Source organism: Mytilus trossulus, chromosome 7, assembly GCF_036588685.1.
Source record: "Mytilus trossulus isolate FHL-02 chromosome 7, PNRI_Mtr1.1.1.hap1, whole genome shotgun sequence".
NCBI lineage: Eukaryota > Metazoa > Mollusca > Bivalvia > Mytilida > Mytilidae > Mytilus > Mytilus trossulus.
In genome coordinates, this window is record NC_086379.1 from 26,605,105 (window position 1) to 26,624,262 (window position 19,158).

General features: G+C 30.7%; 1 protein-coding gene across 7 annotated transcripts in view; it reads left to right on the forward strand.

The window, feature by feature from the left end:
- The window catches only part of LOC134724852 (zinc finger MIZ domain-containing protein 1-like), a 195,838-nt gene that overhangs the window by 165,135 nt on the left and 11,545 nt on the right, over nt 1-19,158 (forward strand). For 4 of the 7 annotated variants that reach the window (XM_063588145.1, XM_063588146.1, XM_063588149.1 and 1 more), the window contains 6 exons: nt 2,240-2,396; nt 13,050-13,301; nt 14,475-14,700; nt 16,752-16,949; nt 17,869-18,102; nt 18,550-18,676. In XM_063588145.1, the coding sequence (XP_063444215.1) occupies nt 2,240-2,396; nt 13,050-13,301; nt 14,475-14,700; nt 16,752-16,949; nt 17,869-18,102; nt 18,550-18,676 (1,194 nt within the window). Of the gene's footprint in view, nt 1-2,239; nt 2,397-9,256; nt 9,650-13,049; nt 13,302-14,474; nt 14,701-16,751; nt 16,950-17,868; nt 18,103-18,549; nt 18,677-19,158 lie in introns of those variants that run through there. The other 3 variants (XM_063588147.1, XM_063588150.1, XM_063588151.1) reach the window with 2 other exon arrangements.

A 19,158-nucleotide genomic window follows, 5' to 3' on the forward strand; every position in this document is an offset into this window, starting at 1 on the left:
ATTTGGAAAGAAAATAATTTGTGTCCTATTATAGGAATTCCGTAACAGATTTACCATAAACTTTTTTAAATAAGTAATTTTCAGGATTTGAATTTCATTATCAAGTATATTAAGAATAGATAACAAGTAAAGAAAATTTATTTTATAGTCAGTTGTTTTGAATTGAATGTCAATTGACGTCAATATAAATAACCTTATGACCATATTGCAACACGTTACTCATATTATATGTATAGAACTGGTGATCCTTTCCAACAAAAGGAAAAATCTGATTAACAAACTGTTACTGTATGTAATTGAGGAAGTCAGAAAGTTTAGAGGGCAGTAGTGCAATCTGCGCAACTTATTTCTATATGTAGACTTAACATATACCTACATTAACAAACAGGATCGGTATTATTGATCTGTCCATGTATTTGTGGGTTTCTAAAAAGTTCATTAAGTTACAAGACATCAACAGTTACTAAACTCATAGATCTAACAAAAGAAATCAACCACGGATCAACCAGTTTGTATTATCATTTAAAAGGTATTTGGGTATTTAAACTCTGGAAGAAATCATATCCGTCAAGTTACATTCTCAGTGCAACATGGACAAAGGGAGGAAACTCTGACATGATTATCAATCTGCCCTTTGATGCTGATATGTTATTCTTTTGATTATAACAACTTAGCAGGGAATACAATTATTATATATAGATAAATGATAAATTGTAATGAATATTATTCAGAATCTACATGGTTGACAACATTTGTGGACACAGATGCTGTATTAACATAAAATTATAAATACTTATATGAATGAGTACATTAAACATGTTAAAAAGTTGAAGGCCACAACCACATATGTAATGAAGTAATTGATTAAATTAAATTTATATGAAATGTATTTAAACATGACACAGAAATAAATTTCACATTAAGATTGTATTTGTGGTTGGTCTTTCGACTTGTGGTGTCCAATAGGTGATAAGTTGGCACTAGAAAGTGTTACAATATTCAAATATTTGTCCTAGTTAAACTCATCCCTGTATTTGTTCTTTAAAAGAGGAGTGTTTATTGGAAATCTATTAAAAATACATATTTGTAATAATTACAGAAATGTTATTCAGAAAAGGTGTTGCATGCTTGTAGTTATTTAACAGTGCTGTTTTAGTTTGGTACCAGGAATTGGTTTTCTTGACACTTTATTCAGGAATAGTCCTGTAAATCAGAATGGACTAAGATCAAAAACCTAGTTTTCAAGTCTTAATTTTTATTTTCATATACCACAAATTGAACATACCATAAATCTTTGACCTTTGACAAGTACCTTGTTGATGATCCTTTGTCAAGCTGCTGTGTTGCTAATCTATTTGTACTCGAGGTTATTATATGGACATAATTTTGTTTGAAATCAACACATTTTTCCACCTGAGTATAATGCTTAAACAAGCATATTTTTCGATGTATTGGAAGTTTTATTGTTGTAAATAGTACCATCAAGTCGTATGATCTATTAACCTGAAACATATGTTGTTTTTCTATGTTGCTTATTGATTTAATCATATTAAATATTCAGGTAGATATATATACTCACAGAAAGTAATTATATAAGGAAATTGATAATTTAAAATTGACAATCAGGAAGAGAGTTGAGAATGGGGACAAAATTATACAGTGTTAATTATTTAATGGTCGATTCTATACAACAATTAGAAATCGTAAGATTAATTGGAAGTGCATTTTACTTCCTATTCATGTTTTAAGAAAATGAATTGTCGAGTTAAATATAAACTACAGGAAGATTAAAAGTCACACAATTTAACAGTCATTCATTTGAATAAGGTTGCATGTCATATTATGTTCATTTATTTATTCAACAATTAAAAGAACAACTTGAAAAAAAAGTTTTTTAAAAAAATTGAATGAGTAGGTGTTTGTTCTTTGGGTCAATGGTTTATTTTGATATTTGCTTTCAACTATTTTTAGCAGTACTTGTATACTAATGATACAGGTATTCTAATACATGTATTGCCATTAAAAAATTTAAATTTGTGTGACAAATAAAAGTCAGAAAAATAAAATCTTATAATTTTGGTACCCTTGTATCCATTGATTAAAAATGAAACACGGGATATTGCAGGATGATTTTACAGTGTTCAAATAACACTGGAAGAAATAAGTAACATGATATAGCCTTGCTGATTTTAACGTTTGTTTGGGGACACCAGAATAATGTGATATTTCTTTTTTTCAGCGTTACTGTCAATGTGGTGTGAGGAACTAGGAAGACTGTTATTACTGCGACACCAGAAAAACAGAACTCCTGATTCCAAGTCACCAGGAATGCATTCACAGTTACAAAATAAAATTATGCCACCGATGCCGCCCATGTCAGGGTATGTACAGAAATGGTATGTTTATTTTGAAACCTTTTTCCTAATTGGGGGTCCCTCAAAATACTAGGTAATCATTAAAAGCTTTGAAAGATTGAAGAAAAAAAATATATAAGATGTCTGTACTACGTCAAGTTTAAATTCATTTATGTAAAATATAAGCACATCACTAAATCTGTCAACTAAAAACAAATATTGATGGAACTATTACAGCAAATAGTAATCAATATACCTGTAGTCTGGTTTGTTAATTGAAAGCTTAAATTGTAACAAGTATAAAGAAATTAAGCATCATCAATTACAACTGAAACCATACAAGTGTTAACCAGTTTTCTTGTAATCTTTCATATTAGTTTCATCAGTGTCTGAAAAATACCATTTATCAAAATTTCTCTGGTAGAATTAGGTACTGGTACCTCAAACATTTGACTCTTGTCATAAAAACATGAAAAAAATCCTTTATCTTGCTTGCATAAGCATGTTATAGATATTTTTACCTTAGGAAACAGTTAATTTCTATGGCAAAAAGTACAATAAAAAATTGCTCAACAATTTAAATGAGTTCTATGAATATTGTAATAATGGCTCCTGTAGTGAAGACTGAAGAAAAAAATTGCAAGTTTTGCATTTATTCAGAAATCCTTTTCTACTTATCAGAGGGGGTAGGAGTGGTCCTTAAATCCCTAAATCCCGTCTTAAAAACGCAAGATCCTGAAATCTTGTGTTTAAAAACACGAAATCCTGAGGTCTTTGAATTCGAAAAAAGAATTTCCCCAATCCCAAAAGGGTCAATCTCAAAATCCTTAGCTTAAAAACACCAGATCCCGGAGTCCTGATAAAGGTCCTATCCCCCCCTCACTTATGTTGCAGTTCATGTATTTAAAAAATAAAATTCAATATCGTCTGTGAATTTATCATAGCTAAAAATTACAATTGGATTTTGAAATCTCATTACGACTATAAAACAAAGTGTGACAGATGGTACACTGTATGAAACACCAATTATTCTGTTTCATTACGGGATAAATCGTGTTTTTCTAAATAATTTTTTGCTGTGGAAAAATGAGGGGTGAATAACATTTTCAAACCCAGCAGCATATTTTGGAGGTCAATGTGTTCTTAAAGTAAGGGTTGTTTGTGAAACTAGAATAAAAATGTGTAAGAAGGTCCATATCTAGGCAGATTTTTTTGGGGGGGGCCTGTTTTGCGAAAAAAATTGGTTGCTTATATTATAGGGAATCACTTAAGCGTGACTGGAGCGAGCCCCCTCTTAGGTCAGTCAGTGGGCCCCCACTTATGAAAATTTATGGATCTACTACTGCATATAACTGTAAAACCCTTTTCCACAACTTTTTAGGCTGAAAATGTGTGGTTCAATTAAAAGTTTTAAAAGTTATTTATATATAGATATTTATTTATTTTTATTTATATATGATATGTATGGTAATACTTGTAGAAACTTTTATTTCTAAATTCATACGAGTGGGATTTATTTGAACTTTGACATTTAACTGTTTAGGAGCTATTATATTATTTATTCTGGGATATAAATTATAAGTTTATTGGATTGTGTTGTGTGACTAAAGACTGGGATGTTTTTTTTCTAAGAAACATTTTTACATTGGTATTAATTGATTTTTAGCCTAAATCAAGCTGATGATTTAAAGGAGCGTTCTTTTGTTGTTTGACATTAGTTAAAAGACGGTAACAGATGTAAGAAAACTATTGATTCGATTTAAGATGTAATTTAATGGAAAATATTTCTATAATAGAAACAGTTAATATAGTGATCAAACTATATGAACATCTTTGTCGAGTTCAGGCACTCTGGTTTTCTCTATTAAAAAGTGTAGCCATCATGAAATAGCCATTGTGTTGAACATAAAAAAATCAATCAATTAATTTAATTAGGATGTTAATTTAGACAATATAAATGGCTTTATTCATTAAGATAGCTAAACATTTACCATACTTTTTGACTCTTCAAAACTTGAAATCTTACCATGCTAAACCTCTTAAAAAACGGAATTCTGAACAAAATTAATGATAGGGCCCTCCATGAGTTACTCTTTTCATAATGCTGCAGCCGTAAAGGACCCTTCCTATTAGCTTTTCTTTTCATTACCATTAAATTGTTTGACTAATAATCTTATCCCCCCTTTTCTCCCAAATAGTCTGAACTCCCAAATTAGATTCTTTGCTTTACACTTTGCACTATGACTTTCATATTCTGTCATTTTTACAGAACCATGATTCTGTGCAATAGTTTTCTAACACAATGCAAATAAAATTGAGAATGGAAAGTACAGATAAAGCCCTCCTTGGCAGACAATCTTTATTTGTTAAACATACTAATTTCTATTAAATAGAGATCTTTATGCCCATTTGACCAATATTGTCAGTAGAAATAAGCATCTCTAATGTCAGACATTTGTAGTATTATTTTTCTCATTAATATGCAACTTAATTTTATTTGTTAAACGTCTGTCACCGATAATATTTGTCATCAGCGAGAAATTTTTTCATGGTAACATCAGATACTTCAACTGTTACAAAATCAATGCCAAGATTACAATAAAAACACTGATATTTTGTGTTTTCTCATTTATTGATTTTGGTTCTTTTCTCCGCCTAATAACAGTCATATTATACTGACAAAACTGTTTAATCAAATTGTCTAAGTATTTCATCTGCGAAAGGGAAGTACATTAACAAAATAGATATATTTCTGTCAATTTTATCTTAATAGGTTACTGGTGTAATTGGGGAATAATGATGCTCAAACTGTGTCATTGGTATCGACAATTCTCTTATTACAAAAATCACATTGTCCATTACAGCATTTTTATGTTTTTTAAAAGCTCAAGTTCAGTTGTCCTTTTTGTTGCTTATTTGGTCTGATGAGATGTTGTAAGCTTTTTTTTCTAAATCTGTCTTTTATATCTAAAAGATTATTTTTTAATCATTAATTGCTTAGAGAAACTAAATCAAAAATGGTATTCTATAATTCAAAATATGGATATCCGAGTCCTCCACATAATGATGTGTGATGCAGGCTCCAAGGAGCCTCTAGTTTACTTGTTTGGAAGCTTGATCTCTTGCATTATCAGAAGTGACTTTATTTACAATGTTATATGTACAATGAATGATGTTTTACTTTGTAAATTACTTGTCAAAGCTCTCTAGTCATGAACGCCACAAAGAAAAGTAGACATTTGGATTTCAAGAGAAAAGATGTATAGGCAGAAGACTCTATAGAAGGATTTTTGTCAACTGCCTTTCTTCATTCAAGTCAGCATTACCTTGTTACAAAGAGGAGAAAAGCAATGGTCATGTCTTTTTATGTAGACTACATGTATACCTGCACACAACTTCATGGCATATTGATGAAAATATTGTAGCGCAACTTGGTGGCGCTTATTAATGAAAATTCTCTGGCACCTATTGATGAATATATTGTGGCACAATTTGGTGGCACCTATTGATGAAAATACTCTGGCACAACTTGGTGGCACTTATTGATGAAAATACTCTGGCACAACTTGTTGGCACCTATTGATGAAAATACTCTGGCACAACTTGGTGGCACCTATTGATAAAATATTGTGGCACCTTTTGATTAAAATATTGTGTCACAACTTGGTGGTGCCTACTGATAAAAAGACTAAGAAAATGGCAATTGGCCAAGAGAGATGGAGAATAATTTCAAGATGATGAAAAAGTTTACCAGCTAGGAAAAAGATTTAGAAGAGGCTTTTAAACGTTAACTGTATGTAGCTAGGTAAGAGAGCATGGAGAAGATGGTAGAAACCTGTCTATAAATTCCATTGCAATGCTCTTTATTTAGACATATAACATTACCAATATTTAACAGATGAATGATTTTTCAGGCCATCATACCATACAACATTATCTTTATGTTAGTTAATTTGTAAAAGTTGGTTATAAATGTTGTCACTTTGTTGATTTTTTACACTCAGATATACAAATGTATGTAAATTGCCACAGGGCAAGTCACCTATAAGTTATGTTGGAACAACGACAATCTTGTTAATATATTTAGATAGGTACTTTTGTATCAATTTTGAAAAAAAATGTAAAAATATAAAAGTTTACAAAATAGGTTGTTGCCCTAAGGTTCAGTATTCTTTTAAAAAAAAAATTGCCAGTGAATCAAAAACTATAAATAGAATAAGCTGCTAAAACAAAGAAGAAAGGGAAATTTGAATTTTAAAATAAATTTTCTATAAGGATTAACATCCGTGACAGAAGAATAAAATTAAATGTTGAAATTTTCCGGAAATGAAATCTAAGTTAAAGTTCACAGGGTTTTTACGAGAACACGAAATTGTCACCAATGAATATGATGATTGTAAAGGGAAGTATTACAAGAGCCTCTTATCGGAAGTAACTATGTAATACAAAATACTTGGTTTTCAAGGATATGTGCTTTACAATTCAAGTCCCTGTCAAATTTCCTAACATGTGTTTTAAATATCAAATCTGTTAAATTTTCTAACTTTCAGTTGATATTTAACAAAATTCAAGGAGCTTAATAATTTTTTTTATTATTGTTTATTGACATGGCTCGCACAGTTGCATTTCAGAAATCAAGATGAACTTCATTTAATTCATTCCATTAGTCTCATAATTACCTAATAATTAGTTTTCTTATATAATTTTATGGTTGGTGAAAGGGGAAAAAGTTTTTAGGTAGAGCATAAAAGTTTCTAAATATAAACATCATATTGATGGGTTAGATATACAGAAAGACATATTGTAAATTAAAGAACAATCAATTAAGGCACATTTTCTAAATATTGTTTGAAGGGGTTTTAACATTACTTTATAAGTGAGGTTAAATGGTAAGAGTATTTGAATTTTAACTGATACAATTACAATGTAAACACATACTTTAAACATGCACTTTGCACTTGTATTCTGTCATGAAGAGGCATATATTTATCTGCCCAATAGTTTGGAAATCTCTCGGTTTCCATAACTGTGAACATAGAGTTGTAATAATTAAGGACATAAACAGTTATAGTGTAGTCAAGTGCTACTTAGATCTTGTAAATAACCATCCAGACTCAAGATATATATCATTTCACTTAGTCTGGACTAGTAAATGTATTTTTTATGGCAAAACATGTATGGAAATATTTGTTCCTTGCTTGTCTTTTTATACCTTGACCTTTGATTTTTGTTTGATCAATGATTAGCCATTCTTATTTTTTGGGGCAGTGTTCTCTCACTTAATTTTTTATTCAAACATACATTTACTAAATCCATAGTTGCACTAGAAAGTCTTTTCAGAGAGTTTGATGTGTTATATGCAAGTTCTTTAAATTTAACATAACACCACTGGGAAGAAAAAAAGTCCAAAAAGAAAAAATGATAGCAAAATAATATAAACAATTGTAAACAATTTAGTCTTCTTCAAAACTTTTATTTTTCAACCTTGACCCATCATTCAGAACTTTGAAATGATAAATAGGTCAGCCTTTCCATGCATGCTTGTAAAGTAGGTTAAAACACTTTCCCAATGAAGATTGCAATGTGAGTGTAATCAATGTTGAAGAGATATCTATATGTCGTTTTATAGCTTGCATACATGAGACTTTTTTACTGTCTCAAATTGAGCTAACCTGTTGAAGCATTGTGGAGCTAAAATAACTGAAATTTTCTTTCACCTCTGTAAAAAGGCTGATGATTTACCGAAGACCAACATGTTTCCTTCAGTGAAAATATTCCATTTTACAAAATACTGAAACTGCTAAATTGGTGCCATCTATGCCAGCCTGTTGACTTTTTTGTTTGTAATTCATAGTTTGTATTTTGACCAATTAAAATTGTGTACCAAATATGAATCCTTGAGTGCAATTATTACGGATGTTATCTATGCAAGAAAATTTAAAAATACTATTTCGGTAGGCAGAGTTTCCTGTGATATTTTAAGAGGTTGTTGATCTAATTCTGTTTACATTCTAACCAATGACTCAGTATACGTATCTTCTTTAATTGCCATACAAATTTCTTTATCTACACCCTAATTATCAGATATTGCGTACAATATATAACAACAGTGCATGGTCAAAATGCACGTTTTTTTCAATTGCCTTTTTGATATCTTGTTTATGAAGACACAAGGTCAAACCTTATTGTAATTTCTTATAATATCTTGTTACATCTTATATAAGAAATTCATCAGACAGTGATCTATTTCTGAAAGCTTGAATTCGCCTTGTCATGAAATCAGAGAAATATGATCAAAAATCAGGACAGACCATATGTTTGGCAAATAAAATATTTAAAAAAAACCTATAAGTCACAAAATCTTACATATTGTGTAAAAGTTACTTTTGGTAGTCGAATGATTTTATTTCATGTATTCAAAAGGTATGATTCTTACTAATAGGGAAAATAAGGAAATGTATAATGAGGTCATTATTTTTTCCTGAGTAGGTGGGGGCCAAAAGTTTTTTAAAAACCAAGGGATCCCCAATATAAATTTCAGTTTCTAATATTATAGTTTAACTTGTCTTAAAATGCAGTTTTAAAATAAACTTTACTGATTTATAAAGATTTAAACCTTATCATCAATAATTAATTTTTGATTAAATTAATTATTATATGAGGTAATCTGTCAGAAAGCCAAATATTTTTATTGTAGGTACTTATCGATTAGGTTTAAAAGTTTAGTTGTGTAGAGGTCATTATTTGATAAGTATAATGTGTTTATTTCTAAAACAGCAGGTGAATAGACTTGTAGATTAGCCCCATGAAATGTTACCTTCTAACAATAGAAAAGTGGTTTGTGTTGTAAGTCACATGATCAAAACATGAATGCCCCTTAGGACATTTAAAAACCAGACATGTTTATGAAAATCATTATTGATTTTATATGTGTGTTTATTAGTTGAAATTAAGTGTACATTTTGTGGTTTTGAATAGGATTTTACATTGCTCAACATTTTTGACATTTTTAACTAAGAAATTGAGAGAAAAAATAAGAGATTTCCCCTCAGAGCCTCTGTGTACTAAAACAAGGCATTGAGCAGTTAGTGCTGATCATGTGATCAACCAAGGATGAACTAAGATTATATTCTAGATAAAGTATTACATAGTGGGTTAAATCAATCAGCTTTATAATTGTGTATCAACATTATGTGTAAAATGGACTGATAGAAAGAAGAAAGGAAAAAGATGGCAAATACAGAATGGCAGCCTCAGGTGGATACGGAATTTCAGATAGCTATTCAGACTGAAAGGTGTGCTCTAATTTCTATATGATTATATTGTATTTACACACATAGGTAGTTTAGTTTTATAGGTCAAATATCTGACAATGTTTTACTTACTATTGACATTTAATACATGTTTCTAGAATGTACATATTTAATACATATTTTATATGTGTGTAGGCTCATGATTTAAAGAATTGCTGATGCATTGATTTTTGTAATGATCATCCTATAACAATTAGACTTGCCTACACTATTGTTAAGGATTGACTACAAATTTCTTCCTCTCTCAATATTACAAATTGTAAATGCCGTGTAAGGTTGCAGTATTGGTATTTTTGTGGAAATTCACTCTAATATGGACATATTTTAGTATGTGTGGGGACAGTTTCATTCAAAGATTTTTCTAACACTCATAAAGATTTGACATGCTTCTTTTAATGTAAATATCCATTATTGTTATTGTTGATATAGCATTATGTAATTTGTATAAACAGTTATAGAACTCAAAGTGATTTTAAAATCCTTTTTGTTTTTTAAAGTAAGATTTAATTTACTTTGATAGACCTTTTTGGTTATATATTTTAAAAGGCTATGTATAAACTAGGGATTAACTGCAGATTAACTTGATAAGACCTTGATTTCAGTCTAACAACCCTAATAATAATTTATATATAACCTAATATGTTATTATATTTTGACACTATACATTTCTTCTTTCTCATAATTATGAAAGGTTATAATAATAGAAGGGAAGGGAATTTTCCACTAAAGTCTCAAAGAATCTTTATTTAGTTTAAACAATACTTTTGATTATAATCTCTGAAATGTTTTCAATCTATTTTTGTTTGTGTGATATATACTATAAGGATAAGTCACTTAATCCTGATTGAATTAATTGACTTTTAATTTGTCTTTGATATATTTCACAATTCTGTATATATATTTATATTACTCTAAAAGTCTTTGTACATTTTGTGAATTGGGATAATGAAGACGAAGACTTCTTATATTTTGTATACTATAGAATTGTAATTATTCTAAATGGCTTCTGATATAATGTAAATATATATTTTTACTAATGAATGTGACAGTGCTAATCATATTGTTTATAAAATGGCTTCGTTTTTTTTTCTTCACAAATTTTCTCCTACAAATGTAAATTACGTAAATTACATCGTCTAAATATGTTAAATAGGTGAAGAAACACTACGACAGTTCATAACTAGTTCATATAGACATGATCATATGATTTAATGTATCACAGAACATAACTGTCACTCAAAAACAATCAAAATCCCGTGTCATTGATAGGTACACGATTTTATAAAGGTGACTTTTCATTTTCTTTTCTCCAAATGTTTATTACTTCCTGGTTTCTGTTGTCTTAACAGTAACAACCTTAAATTAGTCCTCCAAAAAATAATTGAAGAAGCTGGTGGATTTTCTTTCAACACTATAAATCTGAAATATATGTAGTATGATTTTGTATTTCAAAAAACAATGTATGATGAACACTTTGTTTTAAAATTGAAGGCAAAGAAAATGCAAAACTAGCTTCAATTTATTCCTTTCTGTCACTTGATGTACTCATTTCAAAGTTATAACTCTGTATTTTTGCTACTTAATTTGAAGACCATTATGTATAGTTCTTAACAATTTGAAAGTAATAGTTTCAATGTTGACTTTATTTTTGGAAGAGTTTATATTTGTTTAGGGGCAAGCTGAAGGACGCCTCCAGGTACAGTAGTTTCTCGCTGCATTGAAGACCTGGCCTCGCGGTCATAAAACTTTTGAGCACGATTTTTGTACTCAGACTCAAGAATCAACCAATCAAAATGCTGGATTTCATGTTTTAAGCATGATTTTTGTGCTCCCGGCACTGAGCAAAGTTTTATGACTTCAACCCCTGGTCTTGCGGTCATAAAACTTTCGAGTCTGTTTTTTGTACTCAGACTCAAGAATCAACCAATCAAAATGCTGTATTTCATGTTTTGAGCATGATTTTTGTGCTCCGAGCACTGAGCAAAGTTTTATGACTTCAACCCCTGTTGATCTTCTGCTGTTGTCTGTTCTATGGACGGGTTGTTGTCTCTTCGACATATTCCCCATTTCCTTTCTTAATTTTATTATATACATGTATACAGATCTGTAATGTGTGATGAACAGCCTCATCAGATTGAACACTGCTTGAGTTAAAATTTGTATTTTAATTGAGGATTGCCAATTTTGTTCTATCCTGAAGTTTGGTTTCTCCATTAGTAAAACTGGACAATACAATAACAGTGGCGGATGTAGAAATTTTTGGGGGCCCACTGGCTGCCTAAGAGGGGGGCCGATTTCGTCACGCTTCAGTGATCCTTATAAAAGCAACCAATTTTTTTCTCAAAAGGGTGGTCACACTACTTAATGTATGACCATACTGACAGAATTATAAGACTTGTATTTACGGTCCATATATAAATTTTGACAACAAACTGCTAGCCCTAGTCTTACTCTGGCAATGTAGATGCAGGACTTAGCATCGCTTAAATAAAAATCTTTGATAGTTAGAGTTCTATTCCAACTAACTCATACTCAAACCAGTGATTCCTAGTGCTTAAAAAAATCAACAGGACATTTGGTCCAGTAAAACATTTCTTTTTGACTGACTTGACTCTTTTTACAGGACTTTTACACATATGATACGGACAATTGAATAATGCATATCACCTTACTAGACCAAACAAATTTTTTACTGAACTTTGCCCAATGTCTGGCAACCTTGGGAATAACTGTCTTACATATACATGTACCAAATTTTGTTATGGTTGTGATGTGTAATTTCTGAAAGCATTTGGGCTTGTTTGGTGACGTTGAACTTTTCTGTTGGTCTTGTGTATACAAGAGAGTTTGATGAAACGTGTTGTATTCCTTACACAGAGTGTTAATTATATTAAACAAAGGGTACCTCCTCAGTCATGACATCAGTTAAATAATCATGAGGTGAAACTGTTTTATATTGATTTGTAACCTATATGTATATTATTTACGCGTTGATACAGAAGCAGTTTAAGTTTATTCTTTACTGCATTAAAATGTTTGAACTTCTGGAAACTGATTTGAAATCTTCTCTAGAGTTGGTGTAAGAACTGTCTGTGCTTGCTTTGTAGTTAATTTGAAATATGCATATTTACTGTGGTTTCATTTATTTTTTTGGATACCAATTTTTCGTGGATTAAGTAAAACTTGCACTTCCGTGGATATTTAACTTCATGGTTTTACTTAAGTCTGGATACAAGTCTATAGAAAAGTTGCATTTCGTTGATCATTTAAATTCATTTAGGTTCACCTGTACCAAAGAAATCCAGGAAAATTGGTATCGAAAGAATAAAAATAAATTGATTGAAAGCTTTTATATTTAAAGAATATATGTTGTTTATTGTAGTGATCCAAATGGTCCATGGTGTACAGGAAATCAAGGCCAGTCTGGACCTGGTTTATCTGTAGTGACCACTGTCTGGGGAATGACCAATACTACGCAAACAGCACCATTTAATCATCAAACCCCGGGATATACCACTACCATGTCATCAACAAACTATACGCAACAACCAAACTTCCAAGTTAATGCATTACAGAAAGGACCATACAACCCTACTTCAATATCATCAAATAACATTCCATATCGTCGTCCAAGGTAAGTCTAGAGAAAAGTTCTATTTATTGCATTACAGAAAGAGCATTAACTTCTATTTTAACAGGCTACAAAAATATTTCATTATTGTTTTAAACATGGCTTTTTAATTTACTCTTGTCAACTTTCTTTTTTCCTTCTTTTTTTTTTTTACAAAATTTGGAAACTTTCATGAAGGAATATTTAAGAGAGAATCCCATTTCTAATATTTCCTCCCCTTTTTTCTACCCTATTTCATGAAGAAATTCAAGGATTGTTTTTCATGCAAACTTTCATGTAGGATTATCACAGAATGAAAACTTTCTAAAATTCTCTTCTCCTCTTTTTAATTGTATTTCATGAAGAAAATCAAGCATTGTTTTTAACATGCAAACACACATGTAGGCTTATAATTTAACAGAGACAAACCTATTTCTTAAATTCTCCCTTTCCCTTCTTGCACTGAAGAGATTTAGGGATTGTTTGCATGCAAACTGGCACGTAGGCTTATTGCAGAGAGGTACCCATTTCTAATGTAGTGTAGATTTCCTTCCTCAAAAAAGGAGATAATTGCATAAAAATTGATATGCCAATCACTGAGCACTTTATTGAAACTTTAAAAAAAAATGGCACTTCAGCTCAAATCAAACAACTATCCCATTATTGGTCTTTTTAAAAAAAAACATGTTTAGGGCTTGATGTTGGAGTGGTCTTAAGTAATTCATCTATAATGATCACTAGTCAGTTTCCCTGTCACAGGTCATTTGTTCTCTCCAAGTACTCTGGCTTCCAACCAATCAGGACATTATTAACTACAATTCAAATGTCTTTCAATTCTGCTGCAATTTGTGATAGTTCTTAACTTGAAAAGAAAAATGCAATTCCTTGATATAATTTTGGTAAATCATGTTGGTAATCAATTTTGAATGTAACAACATTATAAGCTTTGAAACATGTTCTTTTTAAATAATTAGAAGATGAGTTTAAATACATTGTCTAATCGGGGCCTTTTATAGCTGACTATGGGGTATGGGCTTGGCTCATTGTTGAAGGTCGTACAGTGACCTATAGTTGTTAATGTCTGTGTCATTTTGGTCTTTTGTTGATAGCTGTCTCATTGGCAATCATACCATATCTTCTTTTTTATATGATTTGTTTGTTCAAAATCTAAATATTTGGTTGTTTATTATATTTCAGTTACCCTCCTACACCAAATACCCCAGGATCAAATACACCAAGTAATAATGATTACCCTGGTGCACCTCAACAAGGAAATCCAGCACTGGCACAAGCTTTAGTAGCGGCAGCAGCCACAGCCTCGGCCACAGCAACGGCGACTGCCACCATGATGATGCAGAATGACCCACAGATGAATAACAACCAACCAATGAATGTCCAAATGAATTATGGGCCTAACATGCAGGTAATGTATTAAAAATATTTTTTTTAGGGCTGTTCCATAAAATACCAGGTCTCCCCAGGGAATGTACTTTTTTTTAACCCACAGAAATGAAAATAAATTATAACAACACTCCCCTTGCATTTTAGTACATGTATTTCAAATACATCCACCTACACAAAATTTTAAAGAATTGCCTTCCCTTCGGGGGGAATAGTATTTTCTGGAACAACCCTAGGAACAATCATACCTGTTCTTAGTCACAAGTCTTATATTCAGTGGTTGTCTTTTGTTGCTTCATAAACAAAATTGTTATTCTTTGGTTGTTTTGAACATAATCAGACCATTTGTTTTCACCTTTGAATTGTGTGGCATTTTTCATTTTGTAGCCTTTTAGGCTTGCGAAACTGTATGAGTTTTGCTCATTGTTGAAGGTGGTACAGTGACCTGTTGTTGCTAACCTTGTATATCACTTTGGAATATCTGATGGAGAGCAGTATCATCTGTGAAATTTGATCAGTTTTCACATTCAAATCTTATTTACTGTTAAGGAAAATTTAAAGGAAATCCTGTTTATTGTATCTTTGCTGCTGCTTTTTATTTTTTTACTGGATAGGAAGATTGTTTTGATAAATACTTTCATTGGTTAGATGTTTTGTTTATTGTTTTGCATGACTACTGACGGTAATATTTTCAGTTTGTTGTTTTTTCTCTAAGGGAATTATCAGCATGTTTTTTGGTATTTATCCCACACTGGTTTTTTATGGGATTGATCATGTTTTCAAAAATACGTTATAGTGATATTTTTGTTTACATTTTTTTCATGTGTGAAATTTGGTCTTTTTTTTTTTTACCTAGAATCAATTATTTTGACCTTTTTGGAAAATTATGACGAGGTTTATCGTATCTTTGCTGCATTATATTTTTTATGGATAGGAATAATGTTTTGATAAATATGTTCGTCAGTCAGATGTTTTGTTCATTGTTTTGCATGACTGCTGAGGGTAAGATTTTCAGTTTGTTGTTTTTTTCATGGTAACCTTTTGAGGATATATTTGGTATCTTTACCACCTTAGATTTTTATGGGATTGATCTGGTTTAGATATAAATATGATAATTTGTAAGATGTTTCTTCATAGTGATTTTATGCTTGATGTGGTAAGTGCTTCCGTTTTTAGTCTGTATTCCATGGTAACCTTTAAGAACATTAAGGGGAGATGTTTAGTCCAATTAGCAATGTTAAAAGGTGTTTCTGTGTATAGAATTCATTTTTAGGTCATAACCAGAGTCAATGAATGTCTTAAAAAAATTGATACAAATTTTGGATTTGTGAGGTTAATTTATTAATTTAAAAATATCTCAATGTCAATTTTTTATGAAAAATAAATTATTTTTTTATAAATAAAAAAATCACTGCTACAAGTATTAAATTCAGAAGCAACTTTCTCTTGCAGAAAAGTGTCAATTATAAGTTTAATTCTGCATGGGTAGTTCCAAAAGAGTATTTAAAACGTCAGTTTATTTAGTGTCGAAGTGAAAGATGATCAGCCATTGTTTGACGACTGCTTAGACACATTTAACAATGTATGAATATTGATGCTGCGTTAATAAGATCTATAATTCTGGCATCGCTGTAATCATTCGTTGACACTTTATTGATTCTTCTTACAAACTGACGTGTCTTTTTACCTGTGTTTCACTATATAGTAGGTAGTTAAACAGCTTTTCTTAATTACCTGAGTGTTTTTTCACTGTCAATCTGGTGCTTGTGAGTCTGCGATACCTGGGTTGATAAATTATTCACACTTGATTATTATTTCAGTAAATCTTATCATTAAAAAGGTTGGTTTCTGATATATTGACTTTTTTTATTTTGAAACATTTTATATTAAAATATGCATTTTGATAAACTGTTTTTTTTAGCATCAGTTTTTTTTAAGACTATTGATTTTTTTGGTCAAGTTGCAATATGATGAATATGATTTGCATGTTTTGTTTAACACAAGTCTAATGATAATGCATATTTTTTTTGATACAATAGCCTTTAATAACAAGACTTTATTTTTACTTTTTAGCAACAGATGCCAATGGGCCAGTATGGGAATCAGTATCCTCCAGGAATGTCTCAACGACACCCTGGTCCAATGAATATGGGACCGGGTCCAGGGGCAGGTCCAGGCCCTATGATGAGAAATCCCATGTATGTCAGAAGACAAACACCATATCATAATCCTCTCAAACCAACAAGACCCTCTTTTCCAAATGGTCCACAGGTAGGAACCACTTATGATCTATTAGCTTAAAACAGACCAAAAATTTTTTTTTAAATGAAATTAAATGAATTTAATATTATGGGATGATTCTATTTTTTCAACCATTTTTCTAGACCAAAAATCCAGTAGATTCAAATCACTTTTGTTCAGTTATTTTATGATTGTTTTTTTTTTTAAACCAAATAATGTATCCAAAATTTATCACTGTCCCATGTGCATAGTACTTATTTGTGCAGTTTTCAAATCAACCAATTTAACATAAGACTGGTTTCAATGAAATAGAACAAAAAATGTTCACAATGTTGTTTGCATAGCTTTTTGTCATATAATAATTGTTTGTGAAAAAAAATTCTGATTTTGGTGTAAAATCCTCCATTCGATGAAAGATAACCTTGTTAACTTGACATCAGTTGTCTCATATTTGCGCCTCAATTTTATTAGTTTTAAAAACGCTGAAAAACTAAATGTTTTAAAAGATGCTGAATGCTTGAAATTTTTTATACCTAGTGTAAAAAATCACTTAAAAGATAGGTTAGAAACTAGGATATTATAAAACATCCCAGCTGGTGCAGCATTTAGTTCAGTATCCAAGGAAAGAGATATATAATAAACCAGAGTATTAATTATTATCAAATTAGAAAAAAATGCTAGAGCAACTTAATTAAAAACTTAATGTTACCAGAATACATGTTGTAATTAAAAAAAAATCTTTTAAAAAGGTTTATTTTTATTTTTTTATATATTAAAAAGACCAATGGATTCATGTATTCTAATCATTCATTAATTGTTGATTTGTGCATTTTAACTTTCATTCATGCTTATTAACAGAAACAGCAGAAATCAATTTGTATATTAGATGAAGTGATTATTTATTGTACATTGTTCAAGGGGAGCTAACTCTAGTCAATATCTATTTTAGTATGGTGATCAGTATAACAACCAACAACAGTATTCTGGTGGAAAATACCCACCAACACAGCAGCCACTTCCTTCACCTACATACCACCAGCAACCAGGAATGCGGCCCAACCCTGGTGGCCCCTATCCCAACATGCCTAACGGTCAGGCATACTATAATAATCCAGTGGGCAGACCGATGCCACCCCAGCCTCAGAACTTTAATAATTATAACATGGGACAACAAGGCATATCTGTAAGTAGAAATTGTATAGGATAAATGTATTTTATTTTATCCATTAAATTTACACTTAAATTACTTTTTTTTTCAAGATTAAAAGAAAAGAATTGCAATATACTTTACCTCAAATCATATTCATGCATGAAATAAAATTCCGAGGTTGATACTAAAAATTTATTAACAATAATTCATGAACCACACCAACAAACGAAAACTACTGAACATCAGATTCCTGACTTAGGACAGGTGTAAACAATTGCAGTGGGTTTAAACGTTTTAATGATACCAAACCTTCAATCTTATCTGAAACAATAGTGTAACATCACAACATATAAAGACACACTATAAAAAATCAATTGAAATGGCTTAACTTAATCATAAGACGAAATAACACAAGTGAACATACACTTTTAGTATACTGAAATGTCTTTGAATTATATATTTTTCTTCTTCATTTTTCAGTCACCCCCATCAAATTATCCTCATTCCCCATTACCTGGAAATCCGACCCCACCCATCACTCCTGGGCCTGGTCCTAATGGCTACAATGGACCTATGCCAAATGGACCACCAATGCCAATTAAAAAAGGTATGTACATGATTGTTGTTGTTTTATTTATTTTGATGCTAATCTATATTGAAATGATTGTTGTTCTATTTATTTTGATGTAAATCTATTTTAAACTGTATTTATTTCCTGTTATTGTAACTTATATCCACAATATGTGTGGTAGTAACATAAAGTGGTCTATATTTAGTTCAAGGTCATTTGTCATAGAGTTAGAAATTATGATTTTCTGTATTACCTTAAAAATCAAGAATTCAGACTTAATAATATTTAAATCTCAAAACTTTATATAATATATCACTTCTAGAATGCTGAGTTGAAATAAGCAGAATTACTTTTGATGAACAAATATTTCCTATATACTGTAAATTCAGAAATTATTGCATGCAGTTATTATTGCGAATTTTTTTATTTTTAGGATTTTGAGTAAAAGTCATGCTTTATTCAGTTAAAATATTACAAAATGCGAGTTTTAATTATTGCATTTACAACTCTGTTGCATT